The 23489-nt window shown below is 41.0% G+C and overlaps 1 protein-coding gene and 1 long non-coding RNA gene across 2 annotated transcripts in view; one reads left to right on the top strand and one right to left on the bottom strand.

The window, feature by feature from the left end:
* LOC122656258 (integrin-linked protein kinase 1-like) overlaps positions 1 to 23489 on the top strand; it is a 146887-nt gene that overhangs the window by 15688 nt on the left and 107710 nt on the right. The window contains exons 3-4 of the mRNA XM_043850740.1: positions 20386 to 20460; positions 20564 to 20668. Coding sequence (XP_043706675.1) covers positions 20386 to 20460; positions 20564 to 20668 — 180 coding nt within the window. The remainder of the gene's footprint in view (positions 1 to 20385; positions 20461 to 20563; positions 20669 to 23489) is intronic.
* Positions 17476 to 18030, bottom strand: LOC122656259. Its single transcript, XR_006332068.1, has 3 exons — positions 17928 to 18030; positions 17777 to 17869; positions 17476 to 17572 (listed from the first exon to the last, which is right to left on the bottom strand). It is a non-coding gene; the product is annotated as an uncharacterized LOC122656259 (long non-coding RNA).

Raw genomic sequence — 23489 nt, 5'->3', positions numbered from 1 at the left:
CCGTTCAACCTCTGAACTTTGCGTACTGTTCTGGGTGGGGCCATGTCTTGGATCGCTTTAAATTTGGTGGGATTTGCCTATATGCCACGTTGAGACACCATGTACCCAAGGAATTTTCCCGAGCTGACTCCAAAGGCACACTTTGCTGGGTTCAACTTCATTTGATTTTTTCTCAAAACTTGGAACACTTCTTCCAGGTCAGCTATGTGATCTCGGGCTTGGATATTGTTTGAATAAGTAGTTCTACCTAATAAGGGTATTTTTGTCTATTTTCTCCCTTAGCCGATTCTTATTAGGTATTCCTAATTAGAATCGGCAAGGGTAGCTTTCCTAATTCTAGTTTGAGTGATTGTAACTCTTTGAATATAAATAAAGGAGCTTGGTGATCCAGATTGATCACTTAAGCATTCAGTTCTAAGGCTGTTTACATGGAATCAGAGCCAACTTTGATCTAGAAGAGCAGCTTTCTCGATTTTCAGGTTTTCTGTTCTCCCCCCTTCTTGGTTTCTGTTTTTCTTCTTCTCCACCACTCTCGGTCTCTCTCTCTCTCTCATTCAGGGCAGCAACTATGAGGTGATCTAATACAGATTTAGCTGCTGCCCTCAATGTCACCTCATTGAAGATCAAAGACAATTGGTGTGATCAGAATCTGCCACAGGTTTCCTCCAACCTTGGGGATTGAGCTGCTACTTCAACTCAAGCTTGATTTCTGTTATTTTTGGGAGATTGATTCCTGCCATTATTGGTCTATACCCTTCTCTAATTAAAGACTGCAGCTTTGAATGAACACCAATTCAGATTCAACTCTGCGATTTCTCTGCGTTCAGGTTTTTTCCTAAATTTGCATAAATTTAGGGCTTTTTATTGGCTCATCAGAAGAAGCTAATTTTTGGAGGACATCTTCCCTACTACTAGAGGGAAACTCGTCCTCAGTTTCAGCTTGTTCTGACGGCTGAAAATTCTGCAATCTCAAAACCCAGGACTCTACTCGATTCTGATAACTGCCCTGCTACGGTTTTTTGTTTACTCATCAGAAGTTGCTAATTTTTTGAGGACTTATTACATACTACCTAAAGAGAATTCGATCCAAGTTTGAGCCTATTCTGATGGTTCAATTTGTGGGAATTTCAAAACCCGTGTCTTCTACACTTTCGACATCTTGCCTAATCTTACTTTAGCTGACTCAGATGGATCTGCTCGTCCAGAGTACCTTCCTTTTGCTTCTCCCACTAAACTAGATGGGACTAATTACTTGATGTGGTCAAGGTCCACTTGCCTAACCATTGCTGGCCGTGGCTACACAGGACACCTTACAGCCAGTCTTCCCAAACATGTTGAAGAAGGACTTGCCCTGGTTCGATGGTTATCTCATGACTCTATGGTAATGTCATATCTTATTCATTCTATGCATTCTTCCACTACACCTGGTTATCTTCTCCTAAACACTGCTGCCCAAATATGGAAGGCTGCAAAGGATACCTATTCCGAGGTTGGGAATGATGCTTAAGTATTTGAATTACGAAAAAAAATTCATGATACTAAACAGAATGAGTTGACAGTCTCTCAATACTATGCTGAACTCTGAAAGTGCTGGCAAGCATTTGAACATTACTCTGATTATCAGCCCACTACTGCTACTGATATTGCTGCATACAGGAAACATGTTGATAAAATTAGGGTTTATGATTTTTTGGCTAGCCTTCATGTTGAATATGATCCGATTAGAGTTCAGATTCTTGGCAAGGATCCTTTCCCTACTCTGGAATAGATTCGTGCAGCTATGCTCCATACTACACCTCCAGATCGGTCAGACTGGGACTTATTCGAATCCTCCTATTGCTGAAACTTCTAAATCTGAAAAGGCAACCATAAAATGTGAACATTGTGGTAAGTTATGGCACACTAAGGCCACATGTTGGAAGGTGCATGGTAAACCAGCCGACTTTGAAGCTAAGCGTGCTGCTCGTGGGAAATCGAAAACAAAGCCAATCATACTCAGGCTGTCACTACTACTCCTACTACTGACACTGGACTATCCAAGGAGGAACTTCAGGCTTTCCGGTGTGTGTTACAGGCTTCCGCTACTTCTACTACATCGAGTCCTACCAGTTCTTCCACCACTCCAGTATCAAATTTTGCCCACTTAGGTATTTCGTTTGTTGGTCATTGTGCATTGGTAGTTTCTTCTCCCTGGATCATAAACTCCGGTGCCACTGATCGTATAACTGGATCTTCCAACCTATTTCATCGTTATTCTCCTACTTCTGGTAAAGATAAAGTCCGAGTGGCTGATGGTTCTCTCACTTCTGTCTCTGGGAAAGGATCTATCAGTTGCTCTCCTTCTCTAACTTTATCCTCTGTTTTATATGTACCTAAATTTACCACTAATCTTCTGTCCATTAGTAGTCTTACCCGTGACTTAAATTGCAAAGTAATTTTTTTTCCTTCACATTGTGTTTTTCAGGATCTGGCAATGGGGCGATGATTGGATGTGGGAAGATGCATGGTGGATTGTACCTGCTTGATAATGGGAGTCCTACTTCACCACCACCACTTCCTTCTCCCATTCATCAAAGCTCATTAGTCTCTTCTGAACTTCACCAATGGCATAAATGACTAGGTTATCCCCCTTTAGGAACTGTATCTTTTTTATTTCCAGCACTAGTTAAACAATGTAATAAGGACGATTTTTTTTGTGAGGCTTGTGTTTTGGCCAAACAACATCGTTCTACTTATTCTATTTCTAATAAAAGAAGTTCTTCTCCTTTTAATTTTGTTCATTCTGATGTATGGGGACCTAGTCGAAAACCTTCCCTCTCTGGCCATTGTTGGTTTGTTTCTTTTATTGATTGTTATTCTAGGAGTATATGGGTCTATTTAATGCATAACAAAAGTGATGTCTTCTCTTGTTTTCAAAATTTTTATAAGATGGTTCAGACCCAATACAATGCCACTCTCAAGATATTGAGGAGTGACAATTGCAAAGAATATATGGATGGTCGGTTCCAACACTACCTTGTTGCCCATTGAATACTCATCAGACCAATTGTGGCGATACCCCAACCCAAAATGGTGTGGCTGAAAGGAAAAACCGTCACCTCCTTGAGGTGGCTCAGGCTATTATGTTTGCCCATTTTGTTCCTTCCCAATATTGGGGAGATGCTGTCCTTATTGCAGCCTATCTCATTAATAGGCTGCCTACTCGAGTCCTTGACTCCCAAACCCCTGCTACTTTATTACAAGGCTCTTCCTCCTTTGTCGTTCCCCCAAAAGTTTTTGGTTGTGTATGTTATGCTAGGGATACCCGATCCCCAAGCAAACTTGAACCCTGTGGCATTTGCTGTATTTTCTTGGGATATTCTTCATCCCAAAAGGGTTATAAATGTTAACATCGCCCCACCCGTCGTACCTTGGTCAGTATGGATGTTATCTTTCTTGAGGCTTTCTCCTATTATCAATCTACACCTCTTCAGGGGGAGGATTTCAGTGAAGATGTGTTGGTTGAGCTTCCTGTTCAGAACCAGCCGAATATTAACCCCATCCCTCTTGACCCTCCTACTCCTCCCCTACCTCCTAATGAAGATAGAGAGGATTTTCCATAGGGGGTGAACTTAGATGCTGAAAATCCCATTCGGGGGAAGTTGACTCTAGTCCAACAAACTATTAGGGAATTTCAGAAGAGAATCATTGACTCTAACATCAAAACCTACCATAGAGGATATTCCAGAAACATGTAGCTTCCATCCACTGCAGCACCAGTACCAATCCAGTTCCTGGCTCTGGAACCAGATCATTCTCTAGGTAACATCTCTTCTCCTTCTTCTCCTGACTTACCTATTGCTCATCGCAAAGGTATTCGGGCTTGCACTCAACATCCTATTTCTCGTGTAGTCTCTTTTGATTCCCTTTTTCTATCCTTTCGTACATTTGTCTCTTCTCTTTCTTCTGTTCGTATTCCCCAGAATTGGCAGGAACCTTTTACAGATGGAAAGTGGAAGGCAGCAATGATGGAAGAAATGAAAGCCTTACAAAAGAAGGATACATGGGAACTTGTGGTTCTTCCTCCAGGAAAGAAACCAGTTGGATGTAAGTGGGTGTTTGTGGTGAAACAGAATGTAGATGGTACTATGGATCGATATAAAGCACGATTGGTGGCAAAGGGATTTACTCAGACTTATGAGATCAACGACCAGGAGACCTTCGCACCGATTGCAAAGCTGAACACTGTCAGAGTACTACTATCTTGTGCAGTAAATCTGGGATGGAAATTGCAGCAATTAGATGTGAAGAATGCCTTCCTCCATGGAGAGCTTGAAGAGGAAGTGTATATGGATATTCCACCGGGTTTCTCGTGTGATAAAACCAGCGGCAAAGTCTGTAAGTCGAAGCGTGCTTTATATAGGTTGAAGCAGTCACCTCGTGCATGGTTTGGACGATTTCAAAAGGCTATGGTTTCTGTGGGTTATAAGCAGAGTAATGCTGATCATACCCTGTTCATAAAAAGGAATGGTGAAAAAATAATCATTCTCATAGTCTATGTGGATGACATTGTGGTTACCGGGAATGATAATAATGAGATCAGCAGGTTGAAGACTTACCTTGGCCAAGAATTTGAAATAAAAGATCTGGGAAACCTAAAGTACTTTCTCGGGATAGAAGTTGCTCGATCTTCTAAGGGCATATTTCTTTCTCAAAGGAAGTACATCCTAGATTTGTTGACAGAGACTGGAATGCTAGGGTGTCATCCTTCTGATACACCTATGGAAGCTACTACACGGCTTAATGAAAAGGAAGGTGCCCCAGTTGACAAAGGTCATTATTAGAGATTGGTCGGCAAGCTTATTTATCTATCTCATACACGACCAGATATAGCAGTTCTTGTAAGTATGGTAAGTCAGTTCATGCATGATCCTCATTCTTCTCACATGGATGTTGTTCTCCAGATCGTCCAGTATTTGAAGTCAGCCCCGGGAAAAGGAATCCTTTTGTCTCCGAATGGCCATCTTCGTGTTGAAGCATATACTGATGCAGATTGGGCTGAATCCTCTAATAGGAAGTCCATCTCCGGCTATTGCTCATTTGTTGGTGGAAACCTTGTTACATGGTGTAGTAAAAAGCAAAATGTAGTGGCAAGGTCTAGTGCTGAAGCAAAATTTCGTGCTATGACACACGGTATTTGTGAATTGTTGTGGCTCAAAGGCTTGTTGTAAGATCTTGGTACTTTTGTCCGTCTTCTCATGATGTTGTATTGTGACAACAAGGCTGCAATTAGCATTGCTCACAATCCTGTTCAGCATGATCGTACCAAGCATGTGGAGATTGATAGACACTTTATTAAAGAGAAGTTGGAAGAAGGGCTGGTCTGTGTTCATTTTGTGAAGTCTGCTGACCAACTAGCTGATGTGTTCACTAAGGGGTTAAGTGGGACAGCTTTTCATCCTATTCTTGTCAAGTTGGGCATGGTTGATATTTATGCTCCAACTTGAGGGAGTATTAGAATAAGTAGTTCTACCCGATAAGAGTATTTTTATCTATTTTTATGTATTTTCTCCCTTAGCCGATTCTTATTAGGTATTCCTAATTAGAATCGGCAAGGGTAGCTTTCCTAATTCTAGTTTGAGTGATTGTAACTCTTTGAATATAAATAAAAGAGCTTGGTGATCCAGATTGGTCACTCAAGCATTCAGTTCTAAGGTTGTTTACAGATACTTTTCACGAGCATGTCGTCCACGTATACCTCAATGTTCTGCCTGATCTGTCCCCTAAACATCTTGTTCACCATTCTTTGGTACGTTGCTCTTGTGTTCTTTAGGCCGAATGACATGATCTTGTAACAGAAGTTTTCTTGGTCGGACCGGAAGGCCATATATGCTTCATCTTCTTCCCTCATCAGGATCTGGTTGTACCCCGAATTAGCGTCCATGAAACTTAGCCTCGCGTGACCTGCTGTGGCGTCGATGAGGAGATCTATCCAGGGAAGAGGATATTCATCTTTTGGGCAGGACTTGTTAAGGTTGGTATAATCGATGCACATCCTCTACTTCCCATTTGCTTTTGGCACCATGACCACGTTAGCCAGCCAGGTTGGGAACTGCTCTTCCCAGATGAAGCTCGACGCGTTCAATTTCTGCACTTCCTCTTTCATTACGGCTTGCCGATCTAGCGCGAAGCTTCTCCTTTTTGGTTGGACCGGCCTTCTCAAAGGGTCGATGTAAAGGGCATGTTCTGCCACATGTCGTGGAATACCAGGCATGGTCGCTGTCGATCAAGCGAAGACATCCACATGGTCCTTTAGGAAAGACCCGAGCTTCTCCTTTTCTTCCTCATTTAGTAACGCCCCGACCTTTACGACTTTACTAGGGTCGGTTTCACTAATCTGGACTTCAACCAAATCTTCTACGGGTTCACCCCTCTGGTGCTCTAGTTCATCTCTGTTGTTGCTAACTTTGACTAGAAAGGTTGTGCCTCGGCAATTCTCGTTGGTGAGTTTCATGAAAGCGGCATGGCACTCCCTTGACTTCTTTTGCTCGGACCGACATTACCCAACCCCGTTTTCAGTAGGGAACTTTATCTTTAGGTGCTTTGTGGAGACCACCGCTCCCATCTTATTCAGACTCGGTCTTCCCAGATGGCATTGTAAGCCGTAGCGACCCGACCTACCATGAAGTTTACCTTCAGGGTCTTTTGACAAGAAGCCGTGCCGACTGTGACCAACAACTCTACTGATCCCTCAATCAAGCCGGGGGATCCTGAGAATCCGTACAAGGGTGCACTTTCTGGCTTGAGGGTTCCAAGCTCGATCCCGAATTGTAAGTACGTGTCATAAGATAGCAGGTTTACTGATGCCCCCGGTGTCGACGAGTATGCGATGTACGGGTTTGTTTGTTATATCTGCCTGAACCATGACTGCATCATTGTGCAACCAGCTTAACCCCTCAAGATCTTCATCCGAGAAAGAGATGGATGGGCACGACTTCGCCTTTTTCCCCGATGTTTCTGCTAAGCCTACAAACCTTGCTCGGGCCTTGACTTTCCTAGTCGATTCTTGTTCGAGTCCTCCAAAAATTGTAAGTATGGCTTGCTCAGTCAAAGGGTTAGTTTCAGCTTCGGTTCTGCGATCGTCGTGTCGAACCTCTCGTCGGACATCTCTTCGATCCCGTTCGTCTCGATTCCTTCTTCGGTCCTCGGGCCTTGAGTCATTACTGGTATTTCTTTGACCCTGGACATTATCTCTGCGATCTTCGCCTTTGATGTATCGGCGGAGGTGACCTCTCTGGATTACTTCTTCTATTTCCCTCTTCAGTTGTCGGCAGTCCTCAGTGTCGTGCCCGACTTCCTTGTGGAACTTGCAATACTTCTTTTGATTTCTATCTTCAGGTTTCGAGAACATTGGCCTCGGCCATTGGAGAAGCCCCCGGTCATGGACCTCCATGAGAATGTTTGTCCTGGAGGTAGTTAGTGGGGTGTGCTCCGGGATTCGGTCTCGCTCTTAGTATCTGTTTGACCTCTGCCTCTTGTCGTCGTCCTTCTTTTCTTCTTTGTCGCCCGTCCTCTTCTTCTTCGATCCTTTACTGTCGACCGTCTTTCGGGCCTTTATGATATCTATCATGTTTGCATACTGATAGCACCAGTCCAACAGTTCGGTCATGTTATTGACTGGCTCTAGTGCTAGGGACTTGACTAACTCTTGATTAGTGACCCTGTTGTGTAGGGCGTTGAAGGCCATCCCATCGTCTAGATCCTTTACTTCCAGGGACTCGCTATTGAAACGAGTGATGTAGTCCCGAATTGATTCGTCCGGTCTCTGCTTGACTGCTAACAGGGTTGCCACTGTCTTCTTCTGTTTCACACTGCTTTAGAACCGAGTCACGAAAGCTTGGGCCAGCTCTGAGAAGTTTTTTATGGAATTCGGTTTCAGTTTGGAAAACCACAGGGTGGCTGCCCCCTTGAGTGACGTGGGGAAAGATCAGCATGATACAACATTGGACCCCCCATAAATGGTCATCATTGCATTGAAGTAGCTTATATGGACATTGGGATCGGTTTTCCCATCATATGCCTCGAAGCTGGGTGGTTTGAATCCTCGTGGGAGCTTTGCCCTCATTATGTCGGTTGTGAACGGGTGTTGTCCCGGTCGAAAATAGTCTTCGGGATCGGTCTCCTTTTCCAGGGCTTTCAGCTTCTCATCGATTTCTTTGAGCTTACGATCAAGCTTGTCTTTGACCAGTTGGCTCACTCCCGCCTCTGTGTGTTGGCCATTTTGGTTCCCGTGGCCGTCCTCTCTCTGCCCATTCTCTCGATAAGCCGATCTTGACCCCGTTGTGCGGGTCACCTGTTGATGAGACCTCCAAGTTTCTTCCAGCCGCGTCTAACTCTGATCAGTTCGTGACCCCTGCTCGCTGTGCCAACAAAGACCGCATCGCGACCGGTGCCAAACTTTCACCATCTCTGGTTGGCAAGTCACCGATCCGGACTATTACCACCAGGGGTAGGCTTCTTTGGGTCGGCTGGGAAGACCCCGCCCGGCTCTGGGTTCTTCGTATGTCGTCGTTTCTTCAACTTGTGCGTTTGATTTCTCGAGCACGATTTGGTAGCCCTGGAGGTGGTGGTGGAAGGGTTGGAGCTAGTGCCGTGGCAATCACGAGGGCTGGCGCCCCTTGGGTTGCATTGTCTCAGCATATCCCTGAAAAGGGCGCTCTGTTGCAGCAGTTGTTGTTGCAGGTCATTGATCTAGCCGACCATGGCTGGGGCATTCTGGTCTAAGGCCGTAGGTTGAGCTGCCAGAAGGGGTGGCGGTGAGTACGTTCCTTCATCGGGCTGGGTGTCCTCTTGAGTCGCACTTGGCTTGCCGCAACCTCCGAGTGCCTCCCTTGGTGGCTCTGGTTGCCCGTCGGGTTACTTGGTTATGTTCCTGCTAGGGAGTGTCATAGCGTGCTTGCTTCTCATCTGCCAAACAATTAAATACTTTCCGGAGGAAAGCCTCCGATCCTTGTTATGAGCATAGTTCAAAATCTCTTCAAGAATTTCGAGAATTTCGACCCCCTCGAAACGAAATGACCCCTCGAATAAAAAAAATACTAAATTTCGATATAAATTCTCGAGATTTAGAGATATTTCGAGATTTTTTCAAAATCACACGAGATTTCAAAAATCTCGAGAAAATGCTTTATATAAAATACCATGTTTCGATAGTCTCGGTCGAAATTTCGACCGAGACTGAGAAACAGAGCATTTTTCCTCTTTTGCTTGGTTTTTGAAGGTTTTTGCTTATTTCTTCTTCAATCTTCCACTTCCCACTTGAATCCTTGCCGCATCTACGCCGGAATCACTTGGAGAACAAACTTCTTAGCACATCTGTGAAGCCTTTCCACTATTTCAGGTAAAACCATATTCTCAAAATTGGGTGACTATTTTTGCAATTTGAACATTTAAATGTGTTTATATAGCCTAAAATAGGGTTTCCATGAAGTTTCAGGCCTTAACTTGGCCTAAAACCCACCGAAATGACCTATCGAAACATACCAGAAAAAATACAATATTTCGACCAAAATATCCGAAATTTCGAATATTTCGGATATTTCGGTCAGCTCGAAATACCGAAACAAAACGAGTTCTCGAACTATAGTTATGAGAGCAGGCGCTCTAAAACCTTATTTTTAAGTAAGGGGGCAGGTTTTGCCCTTCGGCTTGACGAAGCCACCCGCAACCTTCTGCACGCTAATGAAAAACAGCACGAATCGGGATATGAGTAGATGTTGGTCGAAAACGTCTCTCATTTGGTTGGTTGTGGAAATGACTTCCTGCCCATCAGCCATTGAGAGTTCTTGTGGGTGTGTAAGAGTCGATTCCCACAGGCGGCGCCAATCTGTTGCGTCAAGAACTGGAGGTTTGACCTCGGTTTGGTGGATTCTCCTCGGGTCGGTACTGCACAGAAATGATTAGCACAAGAGTGATCTGGCTGAGCTGGCGTTGGATACTTCGATGCTTAAGTCAACTCTCTTAGCAACAGATGAGTAAAAATGAATTCAGATAGATGATTATTGGGTGTTACCAGAGTATTTATAGATGTTGGGGGAGAGCCAATCTCGGTGGTGATGAGAGTGTCCGATTCGGAGAGGGATTCTTGCTGGAGAGGAATTCTAGGTACAATTTAGGATGACGAGGCGTCTTTATCGGCAACGTGGGTAGAACCCCTTATGCGTTACGTCTCCATTGGGGGAGACGTAGTAAGCCGCTAGCAGAACCGTTGTACACTCTTTCCGGGAAGTGCTGGGAACGGTCATTGGGCGGTCAAATGAGTGGTCGGCTCCCGTTATTCGGTTTTCGTATAGTACCTTCCTTGGTGTTTAGAGTCCGGCGAGTCTTTTCCTGTTCATTCTTATGATCAGCCCGTTTTCATGGTGTGAACATCCGACCGTGACCGACTTGTTTCACAATGATAGGTCACTCTCAGGTTGGTCTGGCGTCCTATGGTCGGTCCGCGATGCCACGTGTCGGTTTCCCATTGGTTTGCCAATTTATGATTTATCACATCTATACAAGGAAAGTGATTCCTTGTAAGAGAGAATACATAGAAGTCCTACTCTAACTAGGAAATAAGACAAACTAAATCTAAGAGATAATATCCATCCATGATAAGGACACTCCTATTGTGCTATACATCAAAGACCCATATCTTTAACATTCCTCCTCAAGCTGAAGTATACATATCAAAGGCACCAGCTTGGAGCATCAAGAACAGATATTAAAAGCCGAATCAGGCTTGAGCATAAACAATAGTGGTAGAGGCCAGTGAGCACATGGAGAAGGAGAACTTCATTCAGGTTGCAGTATCAACTCATGCACATCAATCATCAGTAACTTCAATAGATAATAATCTTTGTATCCAATAAAAATCCAATTAGCAATGAGCAAAAATAGGCGGTAGTGAAAACTAACCGCAATCCATAATATCATATCAACAATAACAATATCAAAGGCACTTCACAAAGAAGACAGGTAGTAAGTAGTAATCTTCCTAACGAAAGATAAAATGCAGAATCCAACAGCTACATCATGAGAGGCAGGTAGTAGGTATTAATCTTCCCAACAAAAGATAAAAGTGCAACAGCCAAAAACTACGGCATATGCCCTTCCCAATGAAGGCATGTAGTAAGTAGTAACCTGTTAAAAAAAAAAACAGATAAAGTGGAGCACCCAACAGCTACACATAAGCTCTTCCCAAGGAAGGCACTCTAACAACAGGGTAACAATAATGTGATTACTAAAGATCACATAATTAGAGATCTGATTAGTAAAGATCAGATCCATTGAAAAATAGGTAGTGTAAGGTATTGCGTACCAAGTAGCAGCATTAGATTGCTGGGGACCAGACAACATCAGGTTGCTATGAACCAGACAACATCAAGTTGATATAGACCAAATAACTCAGCATCAGGTTGTTGGGGACTAGACAACATTAGGTTGGTGTAAACCAAACAAACATACTTTGTTGCTGATAAAATTGTTGCTTATAAACAACAACAACAACAACAAAGAAAGTAGGGAAATCTGAGGTCTAAACAGAAAAGGGAATGAAGAGATGGGGGAAAGAGGGATGGGAAATGAGATGAGAGAAGAAAACTGGAAAAAGACAAATAAAAGATGGAAAATAAAAAGAAGAGAAAATTACTTGGACACCCCCTAGACTATGGCCTTTTTGCTTACTATCCCCAACTTTTCAAACAATTACTTGACATCCCTTGAAATCTAACAGTGTTAGTCTGCTGTTAGTGTTTAACTGGAAATGTCCATTTTACCCTTATCACCTATTCAATAGAAAACAGTGAAATTGACAGATTTACCCCCTTCTCCTCCTCCTCCTCCTCCTTCTTCTTCTTCCTCCTGCAACCCCACCGCCCCTACCCCCTACTGCATTGCATCTGCAACACGACTGTTCAAACAATTACTTGACACCCTAATTGATTTCAAACCCTAGTCGATTTCAGAAAATCTCTTTTCTTAAACAAATTTCAAATCAAAATAACCCAAAACCCTGAATCGATTTTCAATCACTGGTTTGATTGTTTTCTAGTTGCAGCAACCTATGCTGCCTATATACTGGTTTTTGCCCCAGTTATTGAGGATATAAAGCAAAACTAGGGCACTCTACTACTACTGTCATGCTCATGAAGTATTATTGATTCAGAGATTGAATTTTTGGTGCTTGTGGTTCCAGATTCTGGAAGTTTTCTAAAGTTCGTGGGGTCTGCAATTAATTTCTAAGCTGCCACCTGATGTTGAATTTCTCAGGGATTATTACCCTAATCTAGAGGCCCACTTGATCCAAAATTGGAGCATTCTGCTGCTTTGATTTTCAGCACTCAGATTTCTCCCCAACACAGGCGGCTACTCGGTTTTTAGGTCTAAAATCAGACCACCTGTTATTGCAATTATTTCTGATTTACCCACATGATCGGATTAAAAGTTTGGGATTTATTCTCCTGTCATAGGAGGTCCTTCTGTTTCAGTTTCAAGATTTGAAATTTGTTTAAGAAAATCGATTAAGGGTTTTGGGTTATTTTGATTTGAAATTTGTTTAAGAAAAGAGAATTCTTTTCTGAAATGCATTAGGGTTTGAATCTGAAATTGGATTGTAGGAAGAAGGAGGAAGAGGGTAAAAGGGTCACTTCACTACCCTGAAATCGATTAGGGTTTGAATCTGATTTTTTTTTGGTGAAATTGGGTTTGAATCTGAAATTGATTAGGGTTTGAATCTGAAATTGGGTTGTAGGAAGAAGGAGAAAGAGGGTAACAGGGTCACTTCACTACCCTTTAAGGGTAGTTTAGGCATTACAAAAAAATTAACCGATGACATCATCACTAAACTAACGGACAGGACCTACTTGAAAGAAATGGTAAAATACAGGGGGTATTCAAGTAATTGTTTGAAAAGTTGGGGATAGTAAGCAAAAGGGCCATAGTCTAGGGGGTGTCCAAGTAATTTTCTCTAAAAAGAACAATGAAAGATGGTAGTAAGAGGAATGCGGTTCAACCCAGCAAGTTTGGAGGATCGCAGCTAAATGGGGTCTGCTACGTGGATCCTTGCTCTCCAATAGGCTTTATCTGAGTTCATACTTAGTACAAGACCTAGACTATGGTAAAATTTTTGCTAAGGACACGAACAAATAAATAATAATAATCTCCAAATGATGACTTAGGCAGATAATAATCTTCAATATTCTCCTCATGTGTAGCATTATACGTGCACAAATAATGACCAATAATCAACATCTCAAAGGATGAGCGTCACAAAAAAATCCAATTAATCAAGAATAGTTGCAAATAATCTCCCATAATCTCCAATAACATAGTCTCAAGCACCCTCTCAAGGTAGCAAATTACCAACCTCCAAAGAAGTTCAAATCCCAAATTGATGCGATTTAGTGCCCACTAAAGCAATAATATGTCAATTATATAAGCCCAATGGCAATTTCGTAAACTTTGGCCACACTAATGTGACCACCCAAGCAAAAATACCAGATACTGCCATCCAGGGTTTCAAAACCCTGGTTGGATCGCTTATGGGCCACTAAATCAATAAGACACCAAGGATTAAAAGGCAATGGCAGTTTGGTAAATAACCATAGATTTTCAAGGGGCTATTGGTAAAGAAGGAAATAATGGGAAATGGAGGGAATTAATATTTCTTGTTTGGGGATAGACTAGGTAAGAATATAAAATACGGATATGTGAAGACATGAGACAAGGGTATTTATGGAAGGAACACACTATGGGACATGAGACATAGGTGACATGGGGTAATTATGAGATAAATAAAAAGTATGGAAAACCAAACAATAAACCAAAGATTAAAAAAAATGCAAAACCAAGAGGAGTATAACATATTGAAAGGTTAAACTTGAAACTGAAAATAAAATAAGGACAATGAGGTATTATGAAGAAGAGGAGGATAATATTGGTAAACCGATAAAGAAGGATTGTGGTTAACCATGTTACCGAAACCAAGGAGATAACCCTCAATCGATAGATTGTGGATGATAGGTATCATCTTCACCCACGATTCTCAGCGGCAAAGGCGGAGAAAACCAGCAAGTCTTTCTGCAATATTTGGTTGTCTTCAACCTCAATAACCAGGGGTGGTAACCAAAGGGATTGGAGTTCTTCGTATGCAAATCGACTGCACTACTTCAATAAATAGCAGCAATCGAAAACCCTTGCAGTAACTCATGGAGAGAGGAACCGATGGTAGCAGAAGCAGTAGACAAATACTTCATTCTTGAACAAGCAGAAACTCATGGAGAGAGGAATCAATGATAGCAGCAGTATCATAGTAGCCTAGTAGGGGCTTGAATCAGCCCAAAGGATTGGATTGAAGACCCACCTTTAGCAGTATTTAGTCCTCAAGAGAGGAGTAGAGCCCTGGCTGGAAAAAACATTGCAGCAAGTACGTACTTTTATAGGATATATATATATATATACTAGTAACCTCACATGTGCAAGCATGTGTGCACAAATACTGAACTACTTCCAATATAGATTTCCATCCTTGAACATCTGTTAAGTGGTTGAAGCAAGAAATGTTTCAAACAACTAAATGCAATTCAGTCTGACCCCAATAAGTCAAAAACTTCCCACACTTGTTGAAGTATGTCTGTGTTATTAACAGACAATGAATACAACATGTTCCATTTCAAGGGGAACCAAGATAGCACTCATGTAATCGTCCATGCAACGACAGTTTTAGTTCTTAGAGGCAAGAGTCAATAAAAAAATCACAATTATGCTACCAAATTAAACCACCAGAAATGCAATAAGTTAATGAATCCTGGGGAAGCAACCCATTTCAATCAGACATGAAATTCTACATGTAAAAGAAAATCAATACAAACTAAATAAGAAATTACCTAATCTTCTCTAATCGTTCCAAATCATCTCTCATGTTCATATTGAAAGTGTTGGACACAACCTGTGATTGCCTCCCATCCTTGTAATCCTTGTTCCTATTAAAAAACCAGTCTGAGATTTGAACTGAATCATGAAACTTTTGATCCTTCCAATCTACTGCTGCAGACCTATAAATAGGATTCAAGATGCATGACAATGGCAAGATTACAACATATCTTGTCCATGGAGTGTGATGGAGCGAAGGGCATCTCTCTGTCTTTTCTCATCTTCATAGGTTCTCACATTTTTTGAGAATACATGTCGAATGATAATATTTGACCTCATTGGAAAAAAATATGTGTGTTATACTAAAAGGACAAAAAAGTAGGATTACAAATTATTTGACACCTTGAGGGGTGTGAATAAGAAAACCCCTTCAAAGAGTGTTTAGGTGCAATCTTTAAATAGATAACCTATTGATGTTCAGTTGTACAATAATAAATAACTAAATAGATAACCTATTGATGTTCAGTTGTATAATAGTAAATCAAGACCCTAAAGCAAAAGAAGAGAGACCTATAAATTTTCAAATAAAACAACACTGATCCAATCAATGCACATACATGGCGATATCTTACAGGATCAGGTAAATATTATATAGAGCAGACCAGATCGGCCAATGTGGATTCGTATCGGCATAGCCTGAACCCATCTTGAATGCTGAAAATCCCAAACCATTCTAATGCATCAAATGGTCAATTGTGCACTAGTCCGCAATTCAACTTTCAATGTTACCTCTCATTAGAATTATTTGTTTCAGTCTTTTTCCTTTTTAATGTCTTTTTTTTACCTTGTTTGCAAGGCTTTTAGAGAGACAATCCAGTCCTTCATGCAGTCTCGCTTTGGGTGTACCTGGGTAACACTGTATCCTCCAATACAAGCACTAATAAGTTCTAAAATGAAATTTAGGAATAAATTTCAGCTATGGATGATGGTATTGTAAGTAATCTGAGGTGGGGTGAGACCCTTTGCACGCCGATAGTACTGGGACAGCTTCTTGTGGCCTCCATTGTTTGCAAATACTTTTATAACTACAGTATAAGTCACAACAGAAGGTGTAACAAATTTTGCTTCCATCTCAAGCCAAATCACTTAGATTTCACTCTTGGTAACATGCATCCATTAGGGTAGCATAAGTCACAACGCTCGGCGCCAATCCATAAACCGGAATTTCATGTGACAACAGCCATTTAGCCATTTAATTCCCTAATCCACTCTCCTATTCTTGCACAGTCCATGGATTAGGGAATTAAATGTGCTAATTCTTGGAGTTATCCCATTTTTTATTGTCTCCTCGTACATTATTAGTACAGCCTCTTCAATATTTCCGAGTTTTGCATACCTATCAATCATTATGTTATACAAAATAATATCTGCCACTAAGGCATGCTGGGTTAGGGTGTCAAAATATACTCCCTAACCCATCATCTATCTTAATTCTCTGTTTGGATTGAATTCTGGAATCTGGTTTCCGATTAGCATTCTATTGTTTCTGTTGAGTTTGTTGCTGCACTGATCATGTTTGATTATTGATTTGATTCCTCTGAAATCTGCTATCGATTTGCTATTCTTAGATTCTGTTTCTAGAATCTTGTTCTCAGTAGGATTGGACCATAACTAATAAGTTAAAAACTTATACAGGTAAAGGGAAAATGGATTGAGGGTTTTAATTAGATTAGGTTTCAGAAATGGAAGGAGAAAGGGAAGTTATGTTCAGGTTTGAGGAAGATGAGTTGCAAGTTTTGGGAAAATAATTTGGGGAACATGAGGGCAATTTGGTTAATTTCACTCCTAATTTTAACGTTGTTAGTGCTAGACTAACGGAATGAGGATATATATTAACTATTAAGAACCTCAGGCGGCACACAGATTTTTTCAAAACTGAGGGATGTTTTCATAATTACGTCAAACCTCAGGGGAGACATTGCTTTTGGATTAGTATATAAATTAAGAGAAAAAAAAAGCTATTAGAGACAAGACCACCGGGCACCGGGAAATAGGCAAAGAGGAAATGCTATTAGAGATACAAGAAGAGTATACATTGGAATGGTAAGCAATAGTTCAACCAAACCCATCATTTCCTGCCTATTCCAAAAACAGGGTTCAAACATCCAAGATATAGATAAGTCCTTGATCCATTTGAAAACAAAAATCAATCTCCCAGGGTTTATCTGCAAGTAAGTACCAGCACAATGTTTAGCCTTTGTATGCCCCATTTCTTGAAACAAATACATAAGCATAACCCATTTTATCTTGAAACAAAATTACACTGGCTACAGCTCCCATGAATATGTAATTCGCAATAACAAAAGAATTGCACTTCTCATCAACAAAATGAGGACAGACAAATTCAGAAACATAGTATGTTGAAAAGTCAGTTTTCCTTGTTGGCCTTATTACCCAACAGCCATAGGAGATTCTCAATAAAACAACTTCATTCAGTTACTTTAAAAGCTAGTACATGGAGAAGATATACCTTTGCTGCCATCAAGCTATCAGAAAGCCTCAATGAACGACACTGAGATTGTCCATTGATTTCAGTCAACTTCCAAATCTTAGGCTTCTCTATAGAATCCTCTACAACTCTGGGTGGTTTCACATCAGACAAACCCCGGCTCTCTCCATTCTAAAGAAAATTCAGAGGCAGTTAATAATTGGCTACATAAATGTTGCAAAATTCCCTCAAGTTTACTATAAGTCAAAACAAGAACATGATGTAAATATAACACAGTAGAATTCAACGAATTATGTGCTGATTCCATTAAGTTAATAGATACAGATAACAAATCCAGAAGCTTTTTTCAAGAAGTATTCAATGATATTAGCTTACCAGTCCAACTATTCCCATTGTTGGAGGACCTCGATCTACAACACCAACATTTGTGCCAGTTGTTGTAGGACCAAATGTGTTGAGTGTAGTTGCCTGCATTCAGTTAACAAGCAAGGTCTAAACTTAGTATAAAGTTTCTTGATCAAATTACCTTCACAATAGAACCAGAAGCAACTCTTGAAGTGTCAAATGAACGATTCTCAAGGGTATGTAGCAATCAAAGCCCATCTGCATTTGCTAGAATTTTGATACCATTTGCAGAGAGAACGGAAATAAAGGGAGAAAAGGGATTTCAGTGAGGGGAGCCTGACTCGCATAAAAGTGAGCAAACACAATGAAGCTAAGAAAGACATTCATGAATTCAAAGTCCAAACCGAAGGGGATAGCTAGGGATCATGATTCATAGATCTGAACACATCAAAAGGGATTGGGATCATGGTTTATAGGGAACTCACCTAAACTGAAGGTTGGAGTCTTGTATTTGCAAGCCACACAGTGAAATCAGTTGTAGAGTGGCGATCAAACTCAAAGAAAGAAAGAATGGCCGAGAAAAATGAAACAACTAAAACAAAATTGAAAAGAACTGGAGGTGGGTAAGATCGTTAGTAAGGGGGAGAGAGGTGAAAGATCGTGAAAGAGAGGGGGAGCCATGGGGGAGAGAGAGAGAGAATCTTTATTTTTCTCTCCTTCGAAGCGTCAAAAAAATTTTCAATCCCTAATCGTTTTCTTGGCTATTTTGCTGGGAACACCGATCACAGAGCCAGTGGCCTCAAGAGGACATGCAGGGAAAGACGATGTTGAGATGCGATAGGAATGCCTGCAACACAAACCTATTTTTGAGCCATTGGTCAGTGTGAGGTGGGAGAAGCAAAGCCGATCCTATGATAGACCTAGAATCATTTTACTTTCTCTTAACATCTAATCCTATTAGAAAACGACATGAACAGTGTATGTAAGCTTTAGTTGTCTTTGATTAAGTCTCGTTTTGGTCTCCACAGAGATCTCTTTTGAATACCCAGAAGGCTAGAAACGCTTACCATGATGGCTAACCAGTCCAGCAACAATAAGAACAACAACAACAACAATGATTCCAGCGATTCTTCTTCAATTATCGCTACCACCGCTACCACACCTGGCAGCCCTTGGAAGAGACTATCTGAAACTCAGAACATTCAACTTCCAATGGATTCTGTCATAGATGCTTCGTCCTGGCCCGCGCTCTCTTCTAAGAGAATTCCATCTCCTGAGTTCTCTAGTTTTCAACTCTTTATTCTCTATTAATCTCTTTCCATTGCGATCTGATAGTTCTTCTTTTAGGGTTTGGGCCAACAGACATTTTGTTGGCCTTGTAACTGCATTTACAAGGATTGCATCGTCCTTGTGAGATAGCTTTTTTCGAAGGTAATATAGATGCTTTCTTTCATCTTCCACAACCGATACTATAACCAGAATGAAGGTCAGGAAGGGTGAGTTGTCATCCAAGTAGACGACTGTGCAGGGCAAGGGGAGACCCCCTGTTCTAGAGAGAGAGAGAGAGAGTGTGTGTGAGATTACAGGGATTCAGTAGTTTTTTTCTTGAAAAACAAAGGAACACCGGTTAGGAAGGGGAGACAGAGAGATAGGGGCAGGGGTGGGATCAAAGGAATTTGGTAGTTTTTTTTCTTGGAAAGAGAAACACCGGTTTGCCAGGGGGGAGAGAGAGAGAGAGAGAGGGGTGGGATCATGTTTTTTTTTTTTTTTTCTTCCTTAGAAAGAAGAAACACCGGTTAGTGAGATTGAAAGGGGAGGAGGGGGTATTTTGGACTTTGAATGGGTGGGTATCAGGGTCATTTTGGGTATCTGAAAAATTTGACAAAAAAGTTTGAGTATGTACTTTTGTAGGATACATAGATATATATTGATAGCAGCAATCAAATATAAATCAGCTACTAGTGTCGATAGCAGTAGAAAATTTCCAGTAACAACAGTGTCGATTCAACATCAGGCATGATACCATTACCATACTTCAGTCTTCATTGAAACCCATACAAAACCCTAGTTCTCCTTCTTCTATGAACTAGGGTTTCACCAGTAGCAGGAGAACTTAGAACGACTCTCAAAACAGCCACTGGTTACTGGTCTGATACCATGTGACAAAACCATTAATCTGTAACCAGTACCAGCAATAGAAGATAGAGAGCAGAGAGAATGGAAGAAGAGAAGAATGAGGAAGAAGGGGATGAGACTGCAAGAGAGCAGAATCGTTACTCTAGCAGTCCCCCTACCACTATTATATTTAATAACCAAAAGAGATACATCTGAACAAGGAAAGCGATTCCTTGTAAGAGAATATAAAATAGAAGTCCTACTCTAACTAGGAAACAGAAATCTAGCTTAACGAGGAAATTAGACAAACTAAAACTAAAAGATAATATTCAGCCATGATATGGACACTCCCCCTATTGTGGTATACATCAAACACCCATATCTTTAACAGTTTTGATGAGCAGTATCAGAAAGATAAACTAAACAGCTGTGGATAATCCACTGGCAAGTCACATTAATGACTTTTTATTTTTTGTTTTGTTTTGGGTTCCAACCTTTTAACATGGTGCTGTTTCTCATGACAGGCTGCTGCTGATGCAAAGTTCTATGGAAATGTAGAAATTTTCAATATTTTGAAAGCTCGAGGAGCCAAAGTTCCAGTACAGACTCAACATTTCCCTACTGTTTGGATGGAAAACACAGATAGTTTGTTGAAAAGATGTATTCACTAATTTAAAAATATTTCCTGACTGATATTTTCAGAAAATCAAGAAGACGCCAATGGCTGTCTCGAATCCTCGTGAAGTTCCAGAGTATGAGCTTAATCCCTTAGAACTTCAGCTTCGCAAGGGTGATGGTATTTCAAAGGCATGTTCTTGTTTCCTTCATTATGTGTTGATGGTATTCTAAGACCTATGTATGGTTTCCCATAACTGTTGTATTGCTTCCTCTCCCCCTTTTCTTCTTTATCTCCATCTGGTAACCAATTAAAGTGCCAAGAAAAATGGTTTATTCACTCCTGGGAACTCAGGGTATTAGCATGCTCATATTGAGAAAATTCTTTTTTTTTTGTTGTTATCTATTGTATATATTGACTCCAATTAAACACGTGCAAATCCTTTTCGTTTTTTTACCTCTGTTAGGAAGTTTTGAATTCTTTCCTTTTAAATAATACTGTTGAGTATCTTTAACTTTTTTAATGAATTGGTTGATGATGCATTCAAGATTTGAGATCAAGGAGGCCAGTTGAAGATATTTGTCCCTAGCCTGCTCTTAATTTAGACCAAAAAGTGAAGGAGAGCTGGTTAGTCCACTAACATTGTTGAGAACTAATATGCTGACTGAACATCTACTAAGGAATAGATTAATGGAGTTTAGGTTAGGATTGAGAGTAGATTTTGGGGGATGGTTGATTGGTTGTGTTATCCGTAGGTTTCTAAAATCTAAACAAGAGCAAATGAGGTTGGATTGGTGGAGCTGGGTTTATAGTATAATCTAATTAAGGGGCTTGTGAATTTTGGAGAGGGACAGCATAGACAGTGTGGCTTGGGTTGGGATCTCAATATGATTTATGATAACCGGGGCAATATTTTGAGACCTAGATCAGCTCCAGCTGGTCGAACCGGTTGAACACCATCTGGAAAAATTATAGGTTTCGGTATCGGTATCCGTAAGTCTCGGCCAATACCGTTACGATACCGATATAGATCAGGTCATATCGAGTTGTTCTGACTGTATTGGCTGTAAATTCAAAAAATGGACCACTTTTTGGCCGATACAACCGATCCATATCAGTACCGTATCGGTCTCCGGTGATACTGATATTTAGAACCATGCCACCTGGCCACAGACATGGGTGGATGAGTTGGCTTTGAACGGTTCATTTTTGAAGTGGTTTTTACCAGTCGTACAGCGTACAGGTCAACCTGCCCACCCCAGCCTCCAGAATCGGTTGATGATCCAGCTGGATTTAAGAACACTGACATGTACAGAGGGAGAGAGAGAGAGAGAGATGAGAGAGATGATAACTGAAATTAGAGAACAACTTACTGAGAACTTGAAATTTTGGCTGGCAACCAAGAAAAAGAGATTTATTTAAACGAGAGAGTTCAAATACTATGAATCCCAATCCCCTATGCCATTGACACGATGTCAACACCATATAAATCCAAAACTTAAGCATCAGCTGCCAAGGACAAAGAACGGAGGAGGAGAAGTTAACCTCATACATGTCAAGGTTTCTCCTAGGTGCCAAGGTGACTGGTCATTTTATATGTTAGGCACCCAGTCCATTTTTAGTCCAAAAATGGAAAAATGGGGAGGGGGGGTGAATGGGAAGAAGAGAACAAAAGGGAAAGAAGAAGAAAAGAAAAAGAAAACATACCTGTAACTGGAACAAGATCATGGAATGTGGCATCTCTTTGTAAAACATGGTGCTCACCTTGGGCACCTTGGCCAGATGCTTGCGCCAAGGCACCTGGAAACCACCATTGTTGTCTTCCATTACAACTATGGTTAAGGTTGAGGTGTTCGCCTACATCCTTTATCTTTGTAATTCCACCTACAATGGAGATTGTTCTTAGATTGTGATTCTCAGGTCCATGCACCTGCTGGTTTTCTGTAGGTTGGGGATTGGAGATAATGAGTGCAAATCTTTCTCCCTTTCATCCTTTTTCTTTTGCCAAATGTGTGGAAACTGGAAATAAAGTCATTGTTGGATCAAATCCTAGTTGGATTAAATCAGGGGGATCAGGTTATATCCGGATTCAATCCGTTTACTTATCAGATCGGACCCTGAATGTTAAGCTCCTTTTGAATCAGATTCAGGTCGTATTCAAATGAAATCCTAACAATTAATTGACATAGTGAAGAGAATGTGCGACATCTTTTCCTCCATTTTGAAGTTGTGAAAGCAACGTAGGGTTATGACATTGGCCTTTCTAGACTAGCTTAGCTCATGACTTTTCTAATACTCAAGCCTTTTTAAAAAAAAAAAAAAATGTTCTGCCTCACTTTGCCCATGCATGATTCTGGACAAGAAGAAGACTTTCAGGAATACTTTTACCAAATGCATCTGTTTAAAAGAATATTTTGGGAGATCACCATCTGGTCATTTCCAAGGTTATATAGTGATAATGGATCCCTAATGTTGAACTAGCTATGCTCCCTTTAAGAATTTTGGCAATTTGAATATGTCCTTATCTCAGGACAGTTGGTGGATTTTCTAACTGGATGTGTGGAATACCAATAGCATGCGTCATTCCACTCTTAAGGTTGTTTTGTGTTTGTGAAAAAGTGATGGTCTTCAAGGATTTATCCCTTTTTACCATACTTCAAGCATCACTGGAATGCTCCAAGTAGGGCTGCCAACTGGATCAAGCATTTTCCTTAAATGATTAAAATCATAGGGGGTGATCCGATCAGTTGACAGCCCTACTTTCATGATTTGGAGCTTGCCATTGCATTGCGTGTGGGATCCAAATGGTTTGCCAACGAAAATGTTTGAAAGTTGGGAGGGATGGTGGAAATCCAAGGTTTGCAGCATGCTTTTAGGTCCACAAAAGGTTTATGTTACTAGATATGGTTCAATTAATGTAGGGGTGAAAGAGTTTTGCTATGGGTAAAGTATGGTCAGTCAAAGTTAATTTAGTGTCACAGTGGTAATATTAAGTTAAGTAGGTACAAGATC

The sequence above is a fragment of the Telopea speciosissima genome, chromosome 3 (genome assembly GCF_018873765.1).
Source record: "Telopea speciosissima isolate NSW1024214 ecotype Mountain lineage chromosome 3, Tspe_v1, whole genome shotgun sequence".
Lineage (NCBI taxonomy): Eukaryota > Viridiplantae > Streptophyta > Magnoliopsida > Proteales > Proteaceae > Telopea > Telopea speciosissima.
Note: the sequence above shows the minus strand (reverse complement) of the source record. Positions and strands in the feature narration are given on the sequence as shown.